The 26,146-nt window shown below is 42.8% G+C and overlaps 2 protein-coding genes across 2 annotated transcripts in view; one reads left to right on the plus strand and one right to left on the minus strand.

The window, feature by feature from the left end:
- The first annotated feature begins 20,869 nt into the window (after positions 1-20,869).
- On the plus strand, positions 20,870-23,353 carry LOC100985210 (olfactory receptor 2B11). The gene is made up of 2 exons (XM_063607861.1): positions 20,870-20,995; positions 21,113-23,353. Exon 2 carries the CDS (start codon positions 21,133-21,135, stop codon positions 22,084-22,086), a length of 954 nt encoding a protein of 317 aa, XP_063463931.1. The 5' UTR covers positions 20,870-20,995; positions 21,113-21,132; the 3' UTR covers positions 22,087-23,353.
- Positions 23,354-23,949: 596 nt separating this feature from the next.
- NLRP3 (NLR family pyrin domain containing 3) overlaps positions 23,950-26,146 on the minus strand; it is a 32,551-nt gene continuing 30,354 nt past the window's right edge. Inside the window, exon 10 of the mRNA XM_008968287.4 lies at positions 23,950-24,718. Within this exon, the coding sequence (XP_008966535.1) occupies positions 24,619-24,718 (100 nt within the window). The 3' untranslated portion in view covers positions 23,950-24,618. The remainder of the gene's footprint in view (positions 24,719-26,146) is intronic.

Consider the following 26,146-nt stretch of genomic DNA (forward strand, 5'->3'; position numbering starts at 1 on the left):
TTATACAATGTGGCATGATTAAGTCAGGCTAATAAGATATCCATCACCTCACCTACTTATCATTTCTATGGTGAGACATTTGAAATGTACCCTCAGTCATTTTGAAATACATAATACACTACTATTTACTATAGTCATTCTGCTGTGCAATAGATCTCAAAGCCTCTTCCTCCTCTCTATCTGAAACTAGCATGTGCTTTTTAAACGTTGGAACAAGTGGTGAAGAGAATGAGGTTGGTGAGGAGGAGGCATGGGGTGACATAGAGGACAAGTCAGAGATGGCTCCAGGTATCACATGCTGCTCTTTGGAGGGTCCGTATGGGCTTTAAAATAATTGAATGATAAAATGAGGATTGCAATTTCTGAAGATTATTCAAGCAGGTAAGCATGAAGAATGGATTAGATTAGGTGTCTGTCGAAACAAGATATCTCAAAGATATGTAAGAATTCTAACATTATGGCAACAAGGGGATGGCAAAAGGTGTCCATTTAACTCGCTCTTGAATTTCATGAAGTAGTCTTCCTTTTGCGCTATTCCCAAAAGTTGGTGGCCCAGCCAAAAGCAAATTACTTTCAATGGTGTTGCACAGAGAAAATCCTAATAAATCCTTCAAAGAGAGTGTTCTATAACAAGTCTCCAGACTCCCCTCCCAAACACTTCAGTGTGTCAATTTAAAATCCAATTTGAAAAGGTTATCTCCCCTGAATCTAAAATAAAAGTTGAAAAATAAAAAGAAAGGAACAAATAAGTTACATAAGCAAACAAAAAACAAGCAAACGACAACAACAAAAAAAGAGGTGGTTTAACAGTATAGAATGCATAGCTTTACTAGATTTTTATATGAATGGTATTTTTACTATTGAAAACAGTTCATTAGGTTTTCTCATAATTTCTCTATTGCTTTATTTATTTAAAATGTGTAATCAAAGAAAACTTTTCATAGAACCTTCTAAACTGAATGCAGAAAAAGAGAGAGAGAGAGACATTGTCAGAATTTTATTGCACGTGCAATTTCCCAACCAGCTTTCCCCTATCCTGTAATGGAGCAATTGAATTTTAAAGCAGCATCCTATTTAAGTTTTATCTTTTTTACTCAGAATCAGCTTCTTGATTGTTGGGGTGATGTGCATGAGCGGTCCCTGCCAGCTTTGCGTCATCATAGATTTGCATCTCTTTTATGAGGCAGTGGAGTGAAAGGGCCTAGCCTCTGGCCTGAGTGTCATCTTCAGCTGTGTCATGGTGGAGCTCTGCCCTGCCTTCCGGCCTGAGTGTCGTCTCCAGCTGCATCATGGTGGAGCTGTGCCCTGGCTTCTGGCCCGAGTGTCGTCTCCAGCTGTGTCATGGTGGAGCTCTGCACTGCCTTCTGGCCCGAGTGTCGTCTCCAGCTGTGTCATGGTGGAGCTCCGCCCTGGCTTCTGGCCTGAGTGTCATCTCCAGCTGTGTCATGGTGGAGCTATGCCCTGGCTTCTGGCCCGAGTGTCGTCTCCAGCTGTGTCACGGTGGAGCTCTGTCCTGACTTCTGGCCCGAGTGTCATCTCCAGCTGTGTCATGGTGGAGCTCCGTCCTGACTTCTGGCCCGAGTGTCATCTCCAGCTGTGTCATGGTGGAGCTCTGTCCTGGCTTCTGGCCTGAGTGTCGTCTCCAGCTGTGTCACGGTGGAGCTCCGTCCTGACTTCTGGCCTGAGTGTCGTCTCCAGCTGTGTCATGGTGGAGCTCCGCCCTGGCTTCTGGCCTGAGTGTCGTCTCCAGCTGTGTCATGGTGGAGCTCCGTCCTGACTTCTGGCCTGAGTGTTGTCTCCAGCTGTGTCACGGTGGAGCTCTGTCCTGACTTCTGGCCTGAGTGTCGTCTCCAGCTGTGTCATGGTGGAGCTCCGCCCTGGCCTCTGGCCTGAGTGTCGTCTCCAGCTGTGTCATGGTGGAGCTCTGCTTTCTCTTGCAACTTTCCTAATCTCTCTGTGCTTCAGTTTCCTCTGCATCGACTGTGTATATTTCCCATTTATTTAGCACCAAGTTATAGTGCAAATAATGTATAAACTGTGATAATTCTTGCTCTAGAAGTGGGAAAATAGAGGCTCAGCTGGAAGCTAACTACATTGCACAGGGCTCAACAACTGTTAAAATGTAGGTGGTAGTATTTGGAACACGGCAACATAATTTCTGCTCTTCCCACACTGATTCTTGCATGCTGTTATGGTTTTGCTTGTTTTTTGTTTATTATTTACAAAAAATAATCATTTTTAGAATGAAGAAATAATCAGTTTCAGCATGCCTTCTATTCCCATACATTAAAGCATTCAATCATCTCCAAATCCTAGGAGGTGAATGTTATTTCTTGCCTTTTTGTGCAAGAAGGCTGAGGCTCAAAGTGCTGATACTTTTTGCCCTAAGTATGTAGTGTGTCTGTGACACAGATCCAGAGATATATACTCTGGATACAAATACTGTGCTCATCCCCATAAACCAGATGCCCCAACCATGTCCATGGTGCCCACAACATCCAAAGCCACATCCTGCAAATCATGCTATTTTTCATGTTTGTTTGGAGTTACCTACATTTGCTACTACCACTCACACGTTCTCAAAATGCTTATAAAATTACAAGATTATGTATTTAGTTTCTCCTCTAGGTCTCCCAGAGTTTATCACAAACTTAGTCAATGTTTAATTCCAGGATTCTGCTTTCACGCACCACCACACCCAGCTAGTTTTGTTTGTTTGTTTGTTTGTTTTTGTATTTTTAGTAGAGATGGGGTTTCACCATGTTGGCCAGGCTGGTCTCGAACTCCTGACCTCTTGTGATCCGCCCACTTCGGCCTCCCAAAGTGCTGGGATTACAAGCGTGAGCCATTGCGCCCGGCCAATACTTTTTCTGATAGGAATTTTCCATGACTATAAACATTTACAAGTTAATTGAAGATGTTGTGCTGTGATATCTATGAATCTAAAGAATTAAACACATGTTCAGTGCAAGGCGCTTCTTCCTAATTGCTTGACAATATAGTGCTGAAATGCTCTTCTAGAACTCATTTTTCTTTTTGTTTTTTGTTTTTGTTTTTTTGAGACGGAGTCTCGCTCTGTCGCCCAGGCTGGAGTGCAGTGGCGCGATCTCGGCTCACTGCAAGCTCCGTTTCCCGGGTTCACGCCATTCTCCTGCCTCAGCCTCCCAATTAGCTGGGACTACAGGTGCCCACCAGCATGCCTGGCTAATTTTTTTGTATTTTTTAGTAGAGACGGGTTTCACCGGGTTGGCCAGGATGGTCTCCTTCTCCTGACCTCCTGATCTGCCCACCTCGGCCTCCCAAAGTGCTGGGATTACAGGCGTGAGCCACCACGCCCAGCCTGAACTCACTTTTCTTAATAAGATTATAGTTAGCAATTATTCTACTTCTTCCTTGTGTGTTTTTATTTCCGCATTAAAAAAATGATACTTTTTGTAGCATTTTCTAAAAACTTAACTCATAGTTTTAGTTTTTTCAGCCTTAAGAAATTATGTTTCCAAATTCATGCTATTTGTTTTCTGAAACTAGTTCATATGTTCCCATGGGTGAGATTAAAAGTTCTTCAAAATGTGGAACAAATGAAAACATTTGCTGTGTATCCAGACTTTATGTTACATAATGATTTGTTTTTTAATGAAATGAAAAGGATAGAAGAATGAATGAGGTAGAGAGAGACAACATGATGAAGGCGATGCATTCGCCTGGTTGGGCTGCCGTAACAAATTACCACCATGGCGTAAAAAATAGAAATTTATTTTCTCACAGTTCTGGAGGCCGAAAAGTCCAGGATGAAGTTTCTGTCAGGATTTGGTTTCTGGTGAGGATTCTCTTCCTGGCTTGCAAAAGACCGCCTTTTCTCTGTGTCCTCACATGGTGGGGAGAGAGAAAGAATATGAAAGATGGAGAGAGGGAGACAGAAACACAGAGCGTGTGAGCAAGTGAGAGAGAGCACTTCCTCTTCTAATAAGGCCACAGTCCTATTGAATTAGGGTGCCACCTTCATTTTCTCATTTAACATGAATTACCTAAAGATCCTGTCTCCAGATGCAGTCACACTGGGGGTTAGCGCTTCAGCATATGAATTTTGGGAGCCACAGTTCAGTTCATAGTAGATTAAAATCAACCTGCTAGTTGTGTCAGACTGACTTCTGGGTGGAAAGCTGGAGTACCATGGGGAGTACCATACAATAAGGACAATAGTAGTGCTGCTGTCAAGTAGTGACACTGAGCATTGTTATAAAATGTCTGGGAACAGATGTTCTTTGTTCATGCAAGCTTTGCTTCTAAGCATGGAACTTAAAAGTTAATTCTTCAGGAAATTGTGCTAATTAAGGTCCACAATACATTTATTCTCTACAGAAGTTTAAGACATAAGGAAATTCCCAAAGGCAAGGTTATATTTACTTAATCAGCCAGTTTTTAGATATACATATATATGTTTAAATATATAATTATGTTACAATAATATATAAACGTATATATTTAAGCATATATATGTGTGTTTATATATATTATTTAAACATAATTTAAAAGCCAAAGGGTGGTGAAATTGCATGGAATAAAATTATTCTACATCTCCGTTAAAAGTCTATTTGGAACCATATCCACAAAGTTGAATCGTATTTAATGGCAAATCTTGAGAAAACTGTCAACACAAAAGCCTTTGAGTTGGAAGAGGATTTGGTGAATGATTTCCTTTTGTTTAGAAAGAAAAGAGGTATATTTAGAGAATGGCTACATCAAACTATTGAATTATTCAGCTATTTATTCTAATTTCATATCTTGTAGTTATCACCACATGATAAATTATGAATTTTTTTTATGCAATACAGAGGATTTCATATATATTTCCTAAAACTAGACTCTGAGTGTTTGCAATGTGAAGCTGTATTTGTTAGAGCACTGAGAAAAATTGCTCATTAAAAGTTATACATTACGTTTTTCATAAACAGTTGAAAATGCTTACAACTTCGTAATAGTCTCATCAATCTTGTTATAATTAATACTGCAGGTATATAAAAACTGAGTGGATTCTACATTTTTTTAATGGGGTTGGCATCCACACATAACTCTGTGACCTAACAGTATAAGGGCAAAAATGCAAATTTGTTATATCCAAACAAAACCTGTGGCTAGAAGAATGAAGAACTGGGGCAAGAAATATGTAGTGGCTTTTGCTAGTTTTCACATTCTTCAAAATATTGAAGTCTCAAGCTTGTGTAGGAGTACTGAGCCTAAAACTGCAATTAAAAGATTAGTTCAAGTTGTAGCTAATGACAATCACTCTGATTTTGAAATCTAGAAACAAAATCTGCCCATCTGTCTCAGAATCTCTCTCTCTCTTACAATCAATCTTACTCATCCTATTTCAAAAAAACAAAAAAAGGCCATGAGTCTTTCTAAAAGACGTTAGTGTGATAAACACCCATAAAACTGACACTTCAGTTGTTATGAGTTATTTTGTGACAACTCCTCATCATGACCCATCCTGGTAAAATTTTGCAATATGAAATGAGATGAGAAGTATGAGCACACTAATAATGGAAATGTATTTGATCCGTGTGGTACTCAGCATTTTAAAACTATACCACAACAGTAACTGCCTCTCTGGCCTAGTTGGGAGATAATTTCATAACTTTGGAGGGTAGAACAAAGGTGATTTCCCCAAGCACAGTAAATGAGTCAGGGGAAACGAGCTGTCCTCACCATTAAGTGGTGGTGAGCTGAGGATGGGTGGAAAGCCAGGGTACCATGAGGAGTACCATACAGTAATGACAATGGTAGTGCTGCTGTGAAGTAGTGACACAGATCATTGTTATAAAATGTCTGGCAACAGGCGTTCTTTTTTCATGCACGCTTTGCTTCTAAGCATGGAAGTTAAAAGTTACTTCTTTAGGAAATCGTGCTAATTAAGGTCCACAATACATTTATTCACCACAGAAGTTTAGGAAGTAAAGAAATTTCACAGCCGAGTGCGGTGGCTTACGCCTGTAATCCCAGCACTTTGGGAGGCCGAGACTGGTGGATCACAAGGTCAGGAGTTCGAAACCAGCCTGACCAACATGGTGAAACCCCATCTCTACTAAAAATACAAAAATTAGCCAGGCGTGGTGATGCGTGCCTGTAATCCCAGCGACTCAGGAGGCTGAGGCAGGAGAATCATTTAAACCTAGGAGGCAGAGGCTGCAGTGAGCCAAGATTGCACCACTGCACTTCCAGCCTGGGTGACAGAGCGAGACTCCATCTCAAAAAAAAAAAAAGAAATTCCTTACTTCTTGAGATATTGGTAGGTCATTCAAGAGGAAATCTCCTCTAAGTGGTAGAAATTTTGAATGGAAATAAAATTATACATCTTAAATATCCCCAGCCTACAAATAAGAAATAGCACAATTTTGGAAAGAATGGGGAGGGACAAAAAGAAAAACAGAAGGAAAGGAAGGGAAGATGAAATACAGAAGAAAGAAAGAAAAGTATAAGGAGAGAAGACCATAGAGCAATGCTTCTTAGTCACCTTCAGGAAAGGTTAAAGAACATTTTTTTATTGTGAAGTGGAAGAAAAGTGATTGTGAAGCGGGAGTGGGGAAGGAGAAGTAACCCGCGAAAGTTGAAGCAAAGCATCTATAGTATCTCTCAAACGTGGTTTTTCGGTTTCCTTGTAATACTTTTCCTGCAGCATTTGGGAATTTCAGAAATTATTTTACTTTAAGATGAAAGATGACAGAGGATAGTAGCCAACTCGTTTCTGATCTTAAAACTTGGCGGGGAGCGGGGGGAATGGAAATAGGTTCTTAGTAAGCAAGTCTGGCCAGTACTGTGTGCCCTGAATATCTGACATATTCCCCAGGGCGGAATGAGGAAGAAGAGGCTACAGAGGCAGCAACACACGGGATTTCAACAGAATCAGATAACTGGAATTGCAGAGTAACCAGAGCCCAGAGTAAAACCAGTAAACCATGAAGATATGAAATGGCAGCTCATTTCACACTGAAATCACTGCCATGTCAAGAAAATTCACTAGGATTTCACCCCTGTATAGCTTGAGGAGGAAAGAGTCCCGCCACTATAAAAGATGAGTACAGCCCGGGCTCACGCCTGTAATCCCAGCACTTTGGGAGGCCGAGGTGGGTGGATCACCCGAGGTCAGGAGTTCAAGACCAGCCTGGCCAACATGGTAAAACCCTGTCTCTACTAAAAATAGAAAAATTAGCTGGGCATGGTGGCGGGCGCCTGTAAGCCCAGCTACTCCGGAGGCTGAGGGAGGAGAATCGCCTGAACCCAGGGAGCGGAGCTTGTAGTGAGCCGAGATCGCGCCACTGCACTCCAGCCTGAGCAACAGAGGGGGGACTCCGAAAAAAAAAAAAAAAGATTAGTATGATCTTACCCAGCCCACGTAAAGGGATTTCCCTCCATTTCTCACAGTAATAAAGCAAGGTACGTGAAAACTACGTGATATTACCCATTTCTTTGCATACTAATATATGCCATATAATGTATAATGCATAAAATAATATACATTATATATAATTAATATATCATTTATGATTGATTTAATACATAATGTAGCATATAATTTATATCGCTTATTTTTAAGCTAAATACTGTAACATTTTTAAAGTTCCATTTTATTTTTAAATCACAAATAACTGTACATATTTATGAATTACAATGCGATATTTTGATATATGTGTATACATTGTGGAATGATTCAATTAGCATATCCATCACCTCAAAGATTTATTATTTCTTGAGATGAGAACATTTAAAATCCCCTCTTTTAGCTTTTTTTTTTTGGAAATATGCAATATATTATTCTTTTTTCTCTCTCTCTTAAATAGAGATGGGAGTTATGGGGGAGGTCTCACCATGTTGCGCAGGCTGGTATCAAACTCCTGAGCTCCAGCGATCCACCTGCCTCAGCCTCCCAAAGTGCTGGGATTACAGGTGTGAGCCACCACACCCGACCAGAAATATACAATATATTATTCTTAACTATAGACAACTTGCTGTGCAATAGCATACTTCTCAATAAACCATGGTACTGCGGATCCTGGAAGAAATCTCTTTCTCAAAAAAAAGTAAATCTCATTCTTAATTGGCAAAGAATTAATAATAAGGTCCAAACTTATATATTAGTGTGTTCACCTTTGACTAGCTTTTCAGCACAAGAAATAACTCTTTTGTGAAACAGGAAATATGTATTCACAGCTATTATTGGCCCTTGATTTGTAACATATAATTTAATTATAAAATTTACTTTTTATCTGAAAATCCACTGAATTTCTTTTTGAATAAATCACTGTGTTAAATATGCATCCCTGTGATGTCCTTCTAAAGTCTGGATGCTAATTCTAAAGTAAATACTGTAGAGAGATGAGAAATAGAGAAAAGTTAAACTTTTATGCATATAATTTACTTTTATATTATATGATATAATTTGTCATATAAAGGAGCACATATTTTATTTGCACATATGTATATAATTCTATAAGCATGGAGAACTCTATTGAAGAACACTAGTATATGTTTGTTTTCAGGGCTGAGGAGGACAGAGTGTTCCGGAGAAACAGTTCTTGAGCAAAGAGAGAGAAAGGTAAGTCTAGAAATCTGGAGAGCCCCCGATTTTGCTCAAAGGACTTTTGACACTTGGACAGCATTTTTCACTGGTTTACCACTTCTTCCATTTCTGCAAAGCCCTAGTTCATAAACACCATAAAACAAGGTATAATAGTAATAAAGCTTCAAACGACAAAGATTCTGCACAGCAAAGGATACAATTAACAAGATGAAAAGGTAACCTATGGATTGGGAAAAAAATACCTGATAAGGGGTAAACACTCAACATTTATAAAGAACTCTTACAACTCAAAACTAAGAGAATATATAACTCAATGAAAAATGGGTAAAAGGCCTGAACAGATACTTTACCAAAGAAGACATACGAATGACCGATAGGTATATGAAAAGTTGCTCAATGTCACTAGTCATCAGGGAAATGCAAATCAAAACTACTGTGAGATAATACTTCACATCTGTTAGGATTGCTATTATCAACAAGTCAAGAGATAAGAAGTGTTGATGAGGATGTGGAAAGGGGGAGCCCTGCACACCGTGGGTGGGAATGTGGATTGGGCAGCCATTATGGACCACAGTCTGGAGAAGTTAAAAACAAAACTCCTACATGACCCAGCAATCCCTCTTGTGGGTGTATACCTAAAGAAAATGAAGTCACCACCTCATAAAGATTTCTGCTCTCCTATGTTCATTGTGGCATTATTCACAATAGCCAAGGAATGAAGACAACCTAGGCATCTGTCTATGAATGAATAGACAAACTCTGAGCTGGCCAGCTAGATAGCTAGATAGATATAAGCATCTCACTGCCTTAAAAAAGAGATGCCACTCTCCACACTTCTGGCTTCATGTTAACAACTGATATGCTCTCTTTCACTATGGTTTTGATAGGGACAGGAGGCAGAGAAATTCTAGGCAGAAAAGGGTGGGGTCCCTGGCAAAGCCCCACCCTCAAGCCTAGAACCATGGCCCAAAGTGAGAACATCCCCATTTTTCTGCTCAAATGTTGCCTTTTCCAAAACCCCCCTGGCTCGCCCTGCCCCCCATTCTGTACCCATAAAAACCTCAGGCTCCACTGGCAGAGGAACGGCAGAAAAGAAGAGAAGAGAAGAAGCAGCCAGATGTCAGAGAAGCAGCTTGACTTCAGATGGATAGCTTGACAGTGGGACTTCAGAGAAGAGACTGGCCGGGGAAAGCCAGACTCCAGGGGATGACCACTTTCCCACTCCATCCCCTTTCCAGCTCCCCTTCCCACTGAATGCCACTTTCATCAACAATAAAATCCTCTGTATTCACCACCCTCCAAAAAAAAAAAAAGAAGGAAATGCTGCCATTTATCCATAATTTGAATAGACCTGGAGGATATTATGCTAAGTGAAATAAGCCAGACACAAAACTAAAAATACTGCATGATCTCACTTATATGTGGAATCTGAAAAAAAGGTCAAATATACAGATTGAGAGAATAAAACAGTGGTTGGGGTTCAGGTAGTGGAGAAAGGTAGATGAAAGGATACAAAGTAGCACATACGCAGAATGAACAAGTTGGAAGATCTAATGTACAGCATAACTTAAGGACTAGAGTTAATAACAGTGTATTCAGAATTTTTGCTGAGTAGATTATAGTTGCTTTTCTCCTTTTGCCATCAGCTGGCACAGATAATATGAGGTGATGGCTATGGTATCACCATCTATTGCAAATGTATTTGATGGGTGGAAAGCCAGGGTACCATGGCTTTTCGAAGCATTCTTTGTTGTCCTTTCTTTTCCTTCTTAATCTTTCTCACAGCTATACTTCATAGTTATGCAACGATTTGCTTACTGTCTCTTTTTCTACACCATTCTGGTAGCTCTGCATGGGCCCAAATACTTTCTTATAGCTTTATTCAGATATAATTTGCATATAACAAAATTTATTCATTTTAATACTCAGTTTGATGAGTTTTGCTAAGTGTAAGCAGTCATGCAACTACCATTCCAGACAATTAGTAAAACACTTCTATCACTCCAAAGTTTCCTTGAGGGCACAAATAATTCCATTTACACTACATCTCACCATTAGTCACAGCACATGGCACATCATAAGAATTTCTTGGCCGGGCACGGTGGCTCACACCTGTAATCCCAGCACTTTGGGAGGCCAAGGAGGGTGGATCATGAGGTCAGGGGTTCAGGTCCAGCCTGACCAACATGGTGAAACCCCATCTCTACTAAAAGTACAGAAATTAGCTGGGCATGGTGGCAGGCGCCTGTAATCCTAGCTACTCGGGAGGCTGAGGCAGGAGAATCGCTTGAACCTGGGAGGCGGAGGTTACAGTGAGCCAAGATCACACCACTGCACTCCAGCCTGGGAAACACAGCAAGACTCCATTTCAAAAAAAAAAAAAAAAAAAAGAATTTCTTAAATATTTGTCGATGGGTGAATGGAAGGAAAGAAAGCAAGAAGGAAAGTGTGGACTGCCACTTACTAAGTTTTGTACCAGGAACCGTACCAATATATTTGCATATATTATTTCAGTTATTCTTATATCAATCCAGTGGTCAGAAATTATGATTTCTATTGTACTGGTAAGGAAACCGAGCCTCAGAAGACTTATGTTAACTCATTTAAGGTCCCAAGCTTAATACGTGAGGCCTGGGATTTGAATCCAGTTCATTTGGCTGCAAACACCCATTTTTCACCACTTCTATCTATTGGACTCATGTTAAATAAATATCAGCCTAAATATATTCCTTGTGGATATCAGTGTGATTCTTTCTTTTCTTTACTCAAATCCTAACCACAGCTGAAATAACGTGTAATTCTAGAAATACAGGCAATCCATATCACGCCTGCCTTCTCCACAGGGAACCCCCCAGTTCACACCAAGCAGAGCGAGTCTTCTCTTTTCTCATTCTAGAATGCCTGGAAATATAAAACGTTTTTTGACTCCTGGCTGCCTTCATCTTCAATGTCCACTGACTGTAGCTGCATTAAGTATTTATCATCATCTATTTGATCATTAAATTTATCCATTTGTTTGTTTTTCAATTGTTAATCTGTGACATTGATGTCAACACAGACTGCTTTAGATCACGTTCTTCTAGAGGTTGGAATTACTAATATCTGTGCTTTATTATATCTTATAACACAATAATATTACAAAAGAAATCTCAGAAAATCTTCCTGAAATCACTGCCAGAATTGAGTTCAGTTTCCTAAGACATAAAACCCAGATCAGTGCTGTGAATAAGATGGAAGCTTATTACTTTTATGTCAAAGAAACTGGAGGTCAACAGTTCACAGCACCTCTTTGACCATCAGATATCAAGTACCCTGGCTCCTTCTCAATGTTCCACCTTTTTTTTTTTTTTTAATGGAGTTTTGCTCTTGTTGCCCAGCTTGGAGTGCAATGGCGTAATTTCGGCTCACTGCAACCTCCGCCTCCTGGGTTCAAGCGATTCTTCTGCCTCAGCCTCCCAAGTAGCTGGGGTTACAGGCATGCGCCACCATGCCTGGCTAATTTTTTGTATTTTTAGTAGACACGGGGTTTCTCCATGTTGGTCAGCCTGGTCTCAAACTCCCAACCTTAGGTGATCCGCCTGCCTCAGCCTCCCAAACTGCCGGGATTACAGGTGTGAGCCACCATGCCTAGCCTGTTCCACCATTCTTGATATGTGACTTTCTTCTTTAAGATTGCTTTAAGATCAAATATGGCTGCTAGGGCGCTAGCCATCAAGACTACGTTCCATGCACAAAAATAGAGAATGGAGGATTGGCTAATATTTTTCCAAGCTTTCCCAGTAATTTTATCTCATTAGCTTCCCCTATCTGTTAGAAAGCCTGGAAAATATCATCACATCACAGAGTACCTTGCTGCATGGAGTAAAAGGGGGTGCCAACAATAAGAGTGGGAGAACAGATATTTGAAGAAAGATGATCAAGATGAGAATTAGCACAATTCCAGTGGGACCCTGTGTCAGTCTCAGTCGTGGGAGTTTCCAACTACAATTGCATCTGGGTTTTCTCAGCACAAAACTGTTTATTCCACCTTTCTTCCCCCAACTGCAGAGATATGGAAGCCTCTGCACTTCTGGAAATTATCCCAGCTGGATAACAAGGCAGTGTCTAAGGCCGGGCATGGTGGCTCACACCTGTAATCCCAGCACTTTGGGAGGCCGAGGCAGGTGGATCACCTGAGGCCAGGACTTTGAGACCAGCCTGGCCAAAATAGTGAAACCCCATCTCTACTAAAAACACAAAAAATTGGCCAGGCATGGTGGTGAGCACCTGTAGTCCCATAGACTCGGGAGGCTGAGGCAGGAGAATCGCTTGAACCCAGGAGGCAGAGGTTGCAGTGAGCCGAGATCGCACCACTGCACTCCAGCCTGGGAGACAAGAGTGAAACTCCGTCTCAAAAAAAAAAAAAATGTGTCTAAGATGTCCCTGGTGCCTCATCTGGCTCTCCGTGGGAGAGAGCACAAGAGAGCATGCTTAGAATCAGGGACAGCTCCCACTTCGCCAAAGCACAGTCGCCCCATCTTCCTCTGGGACATATTCTCTCCTCCCTCCATCCCCAGAAGGTAAAAATAGAGCCCTAACTCATGGCCGTGACTCACCCTGTGTCCACTTAGACATCTAAAGCTAGAGAAAAAAGATGATCGAGTCAAAACCTAGAGAGGGAGAGTAACTGCACCAAGGTGCTGCTATTCACAGTGGTTCCCGTAGCAGCATTTAATCACATGAATTGTAGCTCATGAATTAAAATTTGCGCTACAAGAATTCTATTTGGCCATAAAAAAATGAAGTCATATCTTTGCTGCAATGTGGATGGAATTGGAGGCCACTATCTTGAGCTAAACAACTGAGGAACAGAAAGTCAAATACCACATGTTCTCAGTTACAAGTGGGAGCTAAATTATGTGTCCACAGGGATGCAGAGGATGGAGTAAGAGACCCTGGAGACTAGGGCGGGTAGGACGGTGTCGGGGGTGAGGGAGGAGAAATTACGTGGGGTAAAATGTACGTTATTCGGGTGATAGTTACGCTAAATGCCCAGATTTCACCACTGCACAATATATCTGTGTAACAAAATTGCACCAGTAGCCCTTAAATTTATACAGATAAGAAAATAAAAGAATAAATAAAATGTGCACTACTTCTTGCGGGCTGTCTTAAGAAAGATTTTTTTATCCCCTCCATGTGAAAAATATAATAGGGTGCTGAGACAATATATCAACAACAACAACAACAACAACAAAAAACCCTCAACATGTATTACTCTGTGCCACTCATTGTTCTGAGTGCTTTACAAGAACCAATTCATTCCACCCTTGTAACAGACTGTACAAGACAATACTAATGTTTCTTGTATTTTTAAGAAAACACAAGTGAAGCACAGATAGGTTAAGTAACCTGCTCGAAGACACATGGCATGAGTGACCGAGCCTGGTGTTGAAGCCAGTTCATGTCTCATGCTTTACCTGAATCACATACTCTAGTTACTAGTCCACTCTGATGTTACAGTAATCGCCTCACCACGCACCAGCCCTAAAGAGTTCAACACACACACACACACACCACACACCAGCCCTAAAGAGTTCAACACACACACACACCACGCACCAGCCCTAAAGAGTTCAACACACACACACACCAGCCCTAAAGAGTTCAACACACACACACACCACACACCAGCCCTAAAGAGTTCAACACACACACACACACACACACACACACACACACACAGAGTTCTCATTCCCCATTATTGATCCATTTTCTCTGCTCTTCTGGTCTTCTGGGATTTGCCATTAATTGTAAGAACTCCACGCTCTCACACCACCTCAATTATCAGCTAATCCCTTAGACACTAATTAAATAAAACATCAGGGATAATTTCACAGCCAGAGGAGAGCAAGTTTTTACTCTCACGTCTGGGGAGAATGAGCAGGGCCCTTATAGAAAACAGTGGAGAGAATGAGGTCAAGTTAAATCTGAGGGATAATTTTGAAATGAACAGAGAGCGTGACACGGGCACCGTGTGTTGCCTGAAAGCTTTATCCTCGGAAGTAACCTCCACCATGTCAAGGTACCTATAGGCACTCTGGGGGACTGAGGTTAAGGCAGATCCACCGACCTCACGTACTACCAAGGGAGCGTCCGGGAAACCCTGAGTCTCCCCAGCAAGCCTGTTGCAACGGACAGCAGACTCCTTCTAGACTGAGAATAATCTCTCAGACTTGCTCAGAGGGTTGGGTTCCAGTAAATGGTAAGGTCCCAGCAGCCCATCAGAGGAAATGTGCTGTGTCTTCCTGGAATATGAAGAGCATTTCTAGTAAGTCCATCCTTAAATGTCCCTCCGCGACTAAGGCCAACACAGACTGCAATATAGCCTTCAGTCCTAAACCAAGTCTTCTGTAGGAGCCAGGAACCCTGGAGGTGAGTGATTCATCCTCAACTCCAGTCAAACTGAAATCTCTACAGTGCAGTGGAGGATGGATGCGGCAGTATTAATCCTGGGCTCTGCTGGAGACCAAGGGCACGTGAGGTGGAGGATGGATGCGGCAGTATTAACACTGGGCTCTGCTGGAGACCAAGGGCACATGAGGTGGAGGATGGATGGGCAGTATTAACCCTGGGCTATGCTGGAGATCAAGGGCACGTGAGGTGGAGGATGGATGGGCAGTATTAACCCTGGGCTCTGCTGGAGACCAAGGGCACATGAGGTGGAGGATGGATGGGCAGTATTAACCCTGGGCTATGCTGGAGACCAAGGGCACATGAGGTGGAGGATGGATGGGCAGTATTAACCCTGGGCTCTGCTGGAGACCAAGGGCACATGAGGTGGAGGATGGATGGGCAGTATTAACCCTGGGCTCTGCTGGAGACCAAGGGCACATGAGGTGGAGGATGGATGGGCAGTATTAACCCTGGGCTATGCTGGAGATCAAGGGCACGTGAGGTGGAGGATGGATGGGCAGTATTAACACTGGGCTCTGCTGGAGACCAAGGGCACGTGAGGTGGAGGATGGATGGGTCGATGAACAATGGCCACGCATTAAGCAGCAAATGTAAAATTGTGTTGTGTGGTTTTATCTAGAAAAGAGAGCCGGGAGCAGAACAGGATGCTCTGCCTGGAGGTAGGCATGCTGTCTGACACTCGTCTGAACAGTGGACGCTGCACACAGTGTGTGGGGACCCTGAGTCCCTTTCCTCCGCTTCCTCCTATTTTTGAGGCTGCTGAATCACAGTCACAAGGGCAGTACTGAGCTGAGCAGGGCCATGGAAAGAGAGAAAAAGAGAATGCAAAGCTGAATAGTATCAGTCCCCGAGAAAGCAAGCTTCAGGTTGAAAAATCTGAAAAAGACCACATAAAAAGGCGATGACGTGTGGTGGTGGTAGGGGGAGGCATGTGCAGAGGGGCTGACCCTGCCTGAGCCACACGCTGAGGGCTGTGCAGCCATATCCTCCCTCCCATAGGCCCATCACTGCTGGGTCCCAGCTCCTTCTCCTCCTCTTCCCTTCGTCCCCAGCACTAGAAGGAATAACTGACGAGGCTCAGGACTCTACCTACCTCCAGAATAAGGAGCTATTTGAGGGGTGAGGCTTTTAGATTTGCTAACAAAATCAATAATCATTTTTGTGAATTAATTGCATTCCTCATGCTATGAATGACATAATATGTAAGACATGTTCATGTTCTCATTAGTGGGACTTGAACAATGAGAACACATGGACACAGGGAGGGGATCATCACACACCGGGGCCCATCAGGGAGTGGGGGCTAGGGGAGGGAGAGCATTATGAGAAATACCTAACGTAGATGTCGGGTTGATGGATGCAGCAAACAACCATGGCACATGTATACCTGTGTAACAAACCTCCACGTTCTGCACATGTATCCCAGAACTTAAACTATAATTAAAAAAAAAAGAAAGAAAAAAGAAATTACAATCTCCCTAAAAAGTAAAAAATTAACATATTGGAAATGATTACCAAATGATACAGCAAATTTACAATTTTTCCATTAGGCGAGGTCTTTAATATTTTTCAGGTTTACAGGGTGTTTAACGAGGTCATGCATGTAAAAGGGAAACTGGACTGGGTGAGGTGGCTCACGCCTGTAATCCTAGCACTTTGGGAGGCCAAGGTGGGAGGATCACTTGAGCCTAGGAGTTCGAGACTAGTCTGGGCAATAGCAAGACCCCATCTCTATTTATTTTAAGTAAATAAAAAATAAAGTTTTTTAAAGGGGAACTGTTTGTTACCTTTGAGAGTGACAGATTATGACATCCAGAGGCTTATGAGGAAGTAATTTCCCCTCCGTGTGAACCAGCATTGGATTTTTAAATAGCTTACCCTGTGGACTCATACCCCAGTCCCTGAACGAGGTGAACTTCTTAATCTTTCTGAACCTCTCAGATTTCCAGAGTTATTGAAATGGGATATGGGAAGGCTCATATGGGGTGCCTAGTGCACAGAGAGCTGGTGGGTGCTCATTCAGTGTGCACTTCCCTTCTCCTCTCAATGCTAGGAATTTGTTTAATCTTTCAAATTAAAGTGTTATGAAAAATTAGACCTCAGATCCACTGTGGCAATAGGCATATTCATGTCCTCAAACCCCTTTGTACTGTGGGAGCTACAGAAGATGATGAATAGTGTTAAATTAGTGAGGGCAGTTAAAGGAAAGAAACCGGGCTGTCCTGAAACCAGAGGCGGGACATGAAGGGAAGGGAAGGACGTAAGATTCCCAAGACATTCCTGCTATTCCCAGCAGGAGGATGTGCACTTCCCCAGTCCTGACACAGGATGAGAAAGGACTGTGCATGCACAGGGACACTAACTACATTGCAGAGGCTGCTGAGTGACACTGAGAATAAAGATGAAGAGGTGGAGTTGAGGCTGGGCTTGTGTGCTCTCAAGCCCCTGTGCCAGCTAACGTCTCGATTGTACTTGTTAGACTCCTGTCTAAGAAAAAGCATGCCATTGAACCAGGACTGCAAATGCAAACAAATAAGGAGAAAGGGGCTCTTAAATAAGGAGAAAGGGGCTCTTTCTCTTTTTGTGATGAAAGAGTCCGTGTTATTATCAGTTCAGGAAAATATTGCTATCATTAAGCCTTGTCCCCAAGACTCTCTTGAGTGTAATCCCAATGATGGCTTCCGCAGCTGAACAGAGCCTGGACCAGGCTATCCCGGTTGTGGGATGGGAGGCTGCATTCTAGACTGAAGAAAGAGACCCTTTGGACTAATAAGCAATAAAATCCTATGACCATGTTTCTGTTTGCCCATCTCATAAGCTGCTTTCTAGGAATTCCACACACTGCTGTAAATTTGATTTTCCATCTTGTGTGATGGAGTAGGTAACAATGTGTTCCATCAAGCTTCAGCAGAGATTTCAGCGGCAAATGTCAGGGATAAGAGGTAGATGATATAGATATAGAGATATAAATATTAATCATAAGGATTATATATCCTACAGGGAATTATATATATCTAAGGGTGTATCACAGCCTGTGTCTTCACAGCCTAGCCTGCCAGCAGCCATGGCCTAAGTCCTGCTGTTAAAATACCGTATGGTGGCTGCTAAGGTCCCAGAAGAAACTGCGGGAACTCAGTGTGAACACGATACAATCAGCAGGTAACTCTTGAGCGATGGGTTCTTACGTTTTTGGTAATTGAAACACCTAAAGATATCTTTGCCTTAAGGCCTGAGTCTCAGAAAGATGACTTCGTGTGAGGGTGAGTGAGGGGTTGAAGCTGCCTGCAGAGAGGCAGGTAGCAAGTTCCAAGAGGGGTCCTAGTGGGCGTTTCTGCCCAGGACGGCAGTGGTGAGGATACAGACAGTGCGTGCCTGCAACGATGCAACATCGTGGTGGGATCACAGCATTGTGTGGGTGTTGAATTCTTTAACTTCGGTGCTGAACTAGAGTGAATGAGGAGTAGAACATGAATAGAAAGAACCTCAGTACTTGGCATCATGGTGACTGAAGGGAAGTCAGCCAGAATTAAGATGAAGGAGATGGTTTGAGTCTGGGGGGATGGCTGCCAGGTGAAATTTGGGATGCCTCAGTTCACAATGTCAAAAAGGGGGTGAGAGGTCAGTGAGGAACTGACAACTGTAGATACAGCCTGAGGGATTCCGTCTGAATGCGATGGCGACGTTTGTGGGAACTACTGTGTCCATCCAGGGAAGCAAGGCTGTGCCTTGGGGGATCACCTGTACTTGGGTAGTGGGAAGATGAAAGAAGGTCAAGGAGTGCAGAGGCTAGACACCTACGAAAGCTCCGTGTGGAAACACCTGAACAGAAGGGCATCAGATCCAGGGCATGAGGGGCAGGGCTGGGCAGTATCCAGCTTTGCCATTGAGAAACCGTGGGTGTGTGCATGTGTGTGTGTGTGCGTGCGCACGTGCATGCATGTGTGTGCACATGTGTACGTAAGTGTGCACATGTACAGTGGACTATAATTACAAGAAAACCGCTCCTCTCTAATCCCTGCCCCTTTCTCTCCTGTGACCTTCCTCTCCCTCATCTCCCCTTCCCAGGAACTTCTTTTGTCTCAGTCGTTTATGCTACTGCCCTTGCTGCTCCCCATGTCACCAGCTGCTCTTTTTTTAAAGCAAAGTTCTGGAGAGAATAGTAGTGAAGAGCAGGAGTTTGGCTTTCAGTCCTGGCTTTACCATTTGCTGCCGTGTAACTAAGGTAGACCAGCTGTCCTCCCGAGTTGCTCAGTCAATTAGGGGTGAAAACATGGACCTTGCTGAGATATTAAGGCAACATCAAGTTATTATTCCAGTACCTGGCTCACAGTGAGTGGTAAATAACTTGTCTTTATTATAAATTGCCGCATACATTTACCCCTCTATCTTTCTTGCTTCCTTCATTCTCTCATTTCTTTCTTCACTATCCCTACAACTTCTCCCTTTTCTCCCAGTTTAGGCTCTGAAAAGAAACTCTGGAATCAGAAATCTCAGAAAGAGAAATGTCATAATTCCTTTACTTCTTAATAATTAGACTTAAAAATGTGCTAGCTTGACTTTGCTCGGCCACAGCTCACTGTTTTGACAGGCATCTTGAGCTCATTAGAGATAAGATCACATTCTGTGAAGTTTATTTCATAAGTATTGTTGATAGAATCTGGGAGGAGGTACGATAATTGAGTGTTTCACAAGAATATTGGCAACTTTCTGACAAAACGTGTGTGGTTTTGAAACTAGAGAAGCAGGAGGGAAAAACTGAACTTATTCCTCCATTGAAACCCTGGAGTTTGAGTTGTTTTCCAGTAACAGTAGAGTTCTTCAGAATATCAACTGGGGCAGCGGGGAACACCTGTTGCAACATGTAAGCTGAGCAGATCTCCGTTAGTTTTACAGTCTATGCATAAGGTACCAAATCAAGAATAAAAATCCTTCATAAATTATCTGCTTACAGGATTTATTATGAATAATGATTAATTAATTATTGTTTATTAATAATATTTTTCAATCCTATCATGGAGCATATCATCCCCATCAGGAACTGGATGCTTGAGCGATTGTAGGAGGTGAGAAACCAATGGTGCAGTGGAAAGGACCCACGAATCAGCAGGTGGCAACCCAGTTGCTTCCTAACAGCAATGGTTTCAGAAATCAAATTGGCTGTTTTCTATCACTGAGAGGTGACAGCTGCTCAGCAAAGAAATTGTGCAGGAAATTGGAATGTCACTCAAGCCATCAGATAAAACCTAGCCCTAGAGGGCAGTCTGATCTTTCCGTAGACAATTCCAGGGGCTACGTTTCTCACGCCAATCAAGAGCTTTCTCCCTGTGCTCAAAATTCCATGGTCTGGGGTCTCATTAACTACCATGACCTATTCAGGGGCTGAAGTAACGTATACCTTGGCTCTTCCACTCCAGAGACTCACAGGACCTAGAATTGTGCTGCTTTTACTGCCAGTGTGAGTGACAGGGCTGCCTGTGTGTGTGTGGTCATGAAAGCGGAGATCAGCATGAATCCGGGAGCTGGATGCAAGCGTGAGCCGGTGACAGGGGGTGGTCCTGTCACCCAGCTGCTCACAAAGCCCTTCTGCTTGCTTTATGTCACGGCCCGCCTCCCTCCTACCACTATCTCCCAAAATGGGAAAGCCTAAAAAGGTGGACAATTCCTTGTCGATGTGGATGTAGAGAGAAATCAAACACTCTGACGGTGATGGGAGCTGTAGCACGCTTCGCTCTACCTGGAACATAATTGTCATTCGTGAGGTATTCTTCTCACATACTTAATGTCTCTATCGTCCCCAGGTCTTGGCAATTGAAGGAGGTATTTCTCCCCATTTTACAGATGCAGAAGTTCGGGAGTATTAAATGGTTTAGTTGAGGCCACTGAGTAGGAAGGAGAGCAAAGACACAGAGGCTGCTACTGGGGCTCCTGGTTCTGACCCTTCCGCATCCCAGCGTCTCCACAGAGGTAAGGAGAATCAAACAGGCTATCACCTGGGGAAGGAAGAGTGGATGCAAGAGGGAGGAAAGTGATCAATTCCTCTTCTCAGGTATTATTCATTCCAATTTTCTCAATTTGCCACAGGTGCCAGAAAATGCCGCAACATGAAAAGTGACAACCATAGCTTCTTAGGGGACCCCCCTAAAGCCTTCATCCTTCTGGGTGTGTCTGACAGGCCATGGCTGGAACTCCCTCTCTTTGTGGTCCTCCTGCTGTCCTATGTGCTGGCCATGTTGGGGAACGTCGCCATCATCCTGGCATCCCGGGTGGATCCTCAACTCCACAGCCCCATGTACATCTTCCTCAGTCACCTGTCCTTCCTGGACCTCTGCTACACCACCACGACAGTCCCTCAGATGCTGGTCAACATGGGCAGTTCCCAGAAGACCATCAGCTATGGAGGCTGCACTGTGCAGTATGCAGTCTTCCACTGGCTGGGATGCACGGAGTGCATCGTCCTGGCCGCCATGGCCCTGGACCGCTACGTGGCCATCTGCAAGCCCCTGCACTACGCCATTCTCATGCACCGTGCTCTCTGTCAGCAGCTCGTGGCTCTGGCCTGGCTCAGTGGCTTCGGCAACTCCTTCGTGCAGGTGGTCCTGACCGTGCAATTGCCATTCTGCGGGCGGCAGGTACTGAACAACTTTTTCTGTGAGGTGCCGGCCGTGATCAAGCTGTCATGTGCTGACACCGCTGTGAATGACACCATACTGGCTGTGCTGGTGGCCTTCTTCGTGTTGGTGCCCCTGGCTGTCATCCTTCTCTCCTATGGCTTTATTGCCCGGGCAGTGCTCAGGATCCAGTCCTCCAAGGGACGACACAAGGCCTTTGGGACGTGTTCCTCCCACCTGATGATCGTCTCCCTCTTCTACCTACCTGCCATTTACATGTATCTGCAGCCCCCTTCCAGCTACTCCCAAGAGCAGGGCAAATTTATTTCTCTCTTCTATTCCATAATCACCCCCACTCTCAATCCCTTCATCTACACCCTGAGAAATAAAGATATGAAGGGGGCTCTGAGGAGACTTCTGGCCAGGATCTGGAGGCTCTGTGGATGATGAGGACATGAGATGTAGCATCTCCATCAATTAAAGAACACAGCACAAGTCTGTTGTGCACTCAGAGCATCTTTCACTTAAGGAGTTAATACCCAGAGAGCTCAAAAACCCTGTCTTCAAACATCTCACTTCCTGTTATAATGCCCCAAATCCCATAGCGGCAAAGTTCATTTTAAACGTATAATTCTAAGAGGCCATATATTTTTAAGCATTGTTTAAATAGACTTCAATAAGTATGTGTGGAATTATTTCACTTCCAATTTCCTGATTCTTTTCTCTTTTCCTCTTCCTATATTTCTTTTATTCTCTCCCCATTTGTCTCTTTTCTATTACTCCTAAGTATACACAAGATGAAGCTGAAATACAATCTTATTTTACTTATAATGAATAAGTGTTTTTCTCCATATACTTAAATCTCCACAAATTTTACACGACTTTTTCAAACAATTCCAGGAATGAAGTAGATTGCTATCTTCTTCCTGTGATTTTGATTTTTTTTTTCTCTGTAGTTCACATTTTCTTCTATAGAAAGTTTTTCCATGAAATGTAAACTAGTACAAACACTAGCACAACCACGATGGGAAACACTGTGGATCCTTAAAGAACAAAAAGTAGATCTACCATTTGGTCCAGCAATCCCACTGCGGGGCATCTACCCAGAGGAAAATAAGTCATTATACGAAAAAGATACTTGCTCATGCGTGTTTATAGCAGCACAATTTGCAACTGGAAAAATATGGAACCATCCGGGCGCAGTGGCTCATGCCTGTAATCCCAGCACTTTGGGAGGCCAAGGCGGGTGAATCACAAGGTCAGGAGTTCAAGACCAGCCTGGCCAAGATGGTGAAACCCCGTCTCTACTAAAAATACAAAAACTAGCTGGGCATGGTGGCACACGCCTGTAATCCCAGCTACTCAGGAGGCTGAGGCAGAGAATTGCTTGAACCCGGGAGGTGGAGCTTGCAGTGAGCCGAGATCGCGCCACTGCACTCCAGACTGGGCGACAGAGCAAGACTCCATCTCAAAAAAAAAAGAAAAAGAAAATGTGAGATATATACCATGGAAAAATACTATTCAGCCATAAAAAGGAATGAAATAATGGCATTCTCAGCAACCTGGCCAGTTTTAACATCCTAATGCCCAAAGGTTCTCTTTCTCTCTTTCAAGCTCAGCTATGTGTTTCTGATTACATTATTTATATAGGTTATCAAAGTGTTTGTAGCAGGAAGGCAGTCGGTAATAGTTCACCAAGATGCAGAAACCCAATCTCCAGTTGGTGCTGCTCAGAAGTGCTAACAAGACAGAGTTTGCAACAGAATGTAAATCTCATACTGTTTTCCTTATAAAAATAGTCTTCAGGGTTTTTTTTAAATGTCAGCTCATCTAAAAGGTATGTTTAATAATGTGATTGTTTTACATTCTTATACAAGCTCCTTATATCGACAGTTCATAGACTACACTTTGAGTAGCAAAGTGTGGCTACTTTGATGGCTAATTGTATAGAGGAAATAGTATTTCCATCCTGAGCAATTCCATGCGGTTTAAGAGTTGTCCATGTGTAGAGAAGCAATTAGTAAATATTTCCTTATAACTTAATGCTCTGTGAAGTATAATAGAGGAACTGTTCCTCGGATGGGATAAATCCAAAATAAGCTGTTATCAACTGAAAGCAAGATGCATCTTCTACATAATACTTCTAGTTAGGAGTGCAGGCTCTGATACTCTCAAACCTTTCCGTCCACGATTTTCAATCTCCTATCCTATCAAAGATGAAATTCCACTCATTACAGTTAGAGTGAGGTAACTTTTTAAAAATTTTCTACAATGGAATCATTTGCCAAAGTGACTTTTAAAATGCACCAAACAATTTAATTTATCTTTAGTGGTTTAGAGAAATAATTTGAAAAATTTCTAGGTACTCTTTTTTAAAATTAAGAAAAGGAAACAATTTAATTAAATAAATACCAAAAAGTTTTACATATTCCTGAATTTTCAACTAGCTACAAAAAGCATGGATTTTTCTTATTAGAAAACAAAACTATTACAAAAAATTTAAATAAATAAATAGCTGCCATAAAATTTCAACATAATATATAGTCAACTAGTTCTGTGTTATGGTCAGTTAATAGAAAGATAGCGGGAATGATGATATGAGCAAAAGTAAACAGAACAAAGAAGAAAAAAAGATAGGAAAAAGAAAGTTAGACAGTGAGAAGAGAAAAATAAAGAAAGTGCTTTATTGAATGAGCTAATTACATGAGGTCACCAAGAGGAACATCCTCTAACTGAGGCGCTGTGATGACAACAACATCCCATGCTGTCATTGTCCTGGTGTCTTCCTCACCCGGGCGTAAAGGAGATGCCCAAGCTCTGTACACGAAGGCATCGTCGGCAAGCTCTCTTCTCCGACACTCCACCGGAAGGATCACAGAGCTGTGGTCTTGGCCTGGATGGATCGCAGCTCTCTCCACCTGAGGGCCCCCAGCTGGAGGGACCGGAGAACGCTGGCGTCTGGCAGCCCCGTTTCCACTCCTACCAAGAAGGCTCAAAGACGACGGTCAGCTCAGGCTTTTCTTCTTGAAGTGTTTCTAACGCACTTTTTGTCTCATAATTGAAATACATTTCAGACAACCTGTAAAAGCAAATAGAAAGCCTGGGTTGCACTCTTCAGATAACTCTGTCAGAGTCGTTAACCTTAAAAGTCTCATCTCTTCATTTCCCTAAACTCCACACACTTCTAAAATGTAAAAAAAAAAAAAAAAAAAAAAAAAAGAGGGACCACAACTCCCAGAGTGCTCCGCGTCCTCGCCGCCGTCGCCGCCGTCGCCGCCGCCGAGACCAAGATGGCCGCGAGACTCCGCACCTTCTGCAAGAATGCCTGGGCCAAGGAGCCGGTGCTGGTCGTGTCCTTCGTCATTGGGAGCCTCAGACCCCCAGGGCCCCAGCCTGGAGTGGCTGAAGAAACTGTGAGCACCTCCAATGACAGAGGAGGCCCCTCCCACGGCTCCCAATAAAAATGTGGGGGAAAAAAAAAAAAAAAGCTCTAAGTGCCCAATGTGGTTCCTGTTATATTTTTAACTATCTAGTTGGGAAAATGTTAAGCATACATAAAAGTATAGAAAATAGTATAATGAACCCCCTGTGTCCATTACCCAAGTTCGACAATTAAACAGGTCGTGTCAACTTGTTTCTTCTATTGCCCACTCACTCCTCCCACCCATGGATTATTTTAAATACTGCATTTAATGCATCTATCAATAATTCACTTTGTGACACTAAAATATAATTACAATGTCACTATCACACCAAAATCGTTTAACAATAATTTCTTAGTATCACTGTATGTCCAGTCAGCATTTACACTTCCTCAACTGTCTTGTAAATTTTTTTACCTTATGTTCATTTAGTCACTAACCTGATCAATTCTACACATTGCATTTGCCCAGGATGCCTCTCACATCTTCGAGGTAAGTTCTTCCTCCTCTTTAATAAAGTTTCCCTTGCAACTTAACTAATAAATCCACCCATTTGTCCTGCACCATTTCTAACCATCTCAATTTGGTGGTGTTATATACTGAATGTTTGTCTTCCTTAACAATTCCCATGATGAAGCCCGAACCCCTAATGTACGGTACTTAAAGGTGAGGCCCTTGGGAGGTAGTTAGAGTTAGATGAAGTTGTGAGGGTGGGGCCCTCAGGATGGGGTGAGTGCCCTTACAGGAGAGATATCAGAGAGTTTGTTCTTTCTCCCCTGTCTTCTCTCCCTTGCCTCCCCTCCCTCCATGCAATCACATAACAAGAAGGTAGCCATCTGCAAGTCAGGAAGAGAACTCTCGCCAGCAAACAAATTCATCGAGACTTGATTTTGGACTTTCTAGCCTCCAGTATTGTGAGATAATAAATCTGTGTTTGAGTCACACAGTCTAGAGCAGCTTGTTATCGCAGCCTGAGAAAACGGGTTGATTGCATGCATGGATTCCTCAATCTATTTTGAGCCTGTCCCTCAGCCTGGGTCCGGAATGTCCCTCAGGGCTAGGTCAGTGATGCTACATGTAGCAGT

Source organism: Pan paniscus, chromosome 1, assembly GCF_029289425.2.
Source record: "Pan paniscus chromosome 1, NHGRI_mPanPan1-v2.0_pri, whole genome shotgun sequence".
Lineage (NCBI taxonomy): Eukaryota > Metazoa > Chordata > Mammalia > Primates > Hominidae > Pan > Pan paniscus.

What these genes read in the sequence shown, in the direction of transcription:
- LOC100985210 (XM_063607861.1), top strand. Translation starts at nt 21,133, where the DNA reads ATGAAAAGTGACAACCATAGCTTCTTAGGGGACCCCCCTAAAGCCTTC.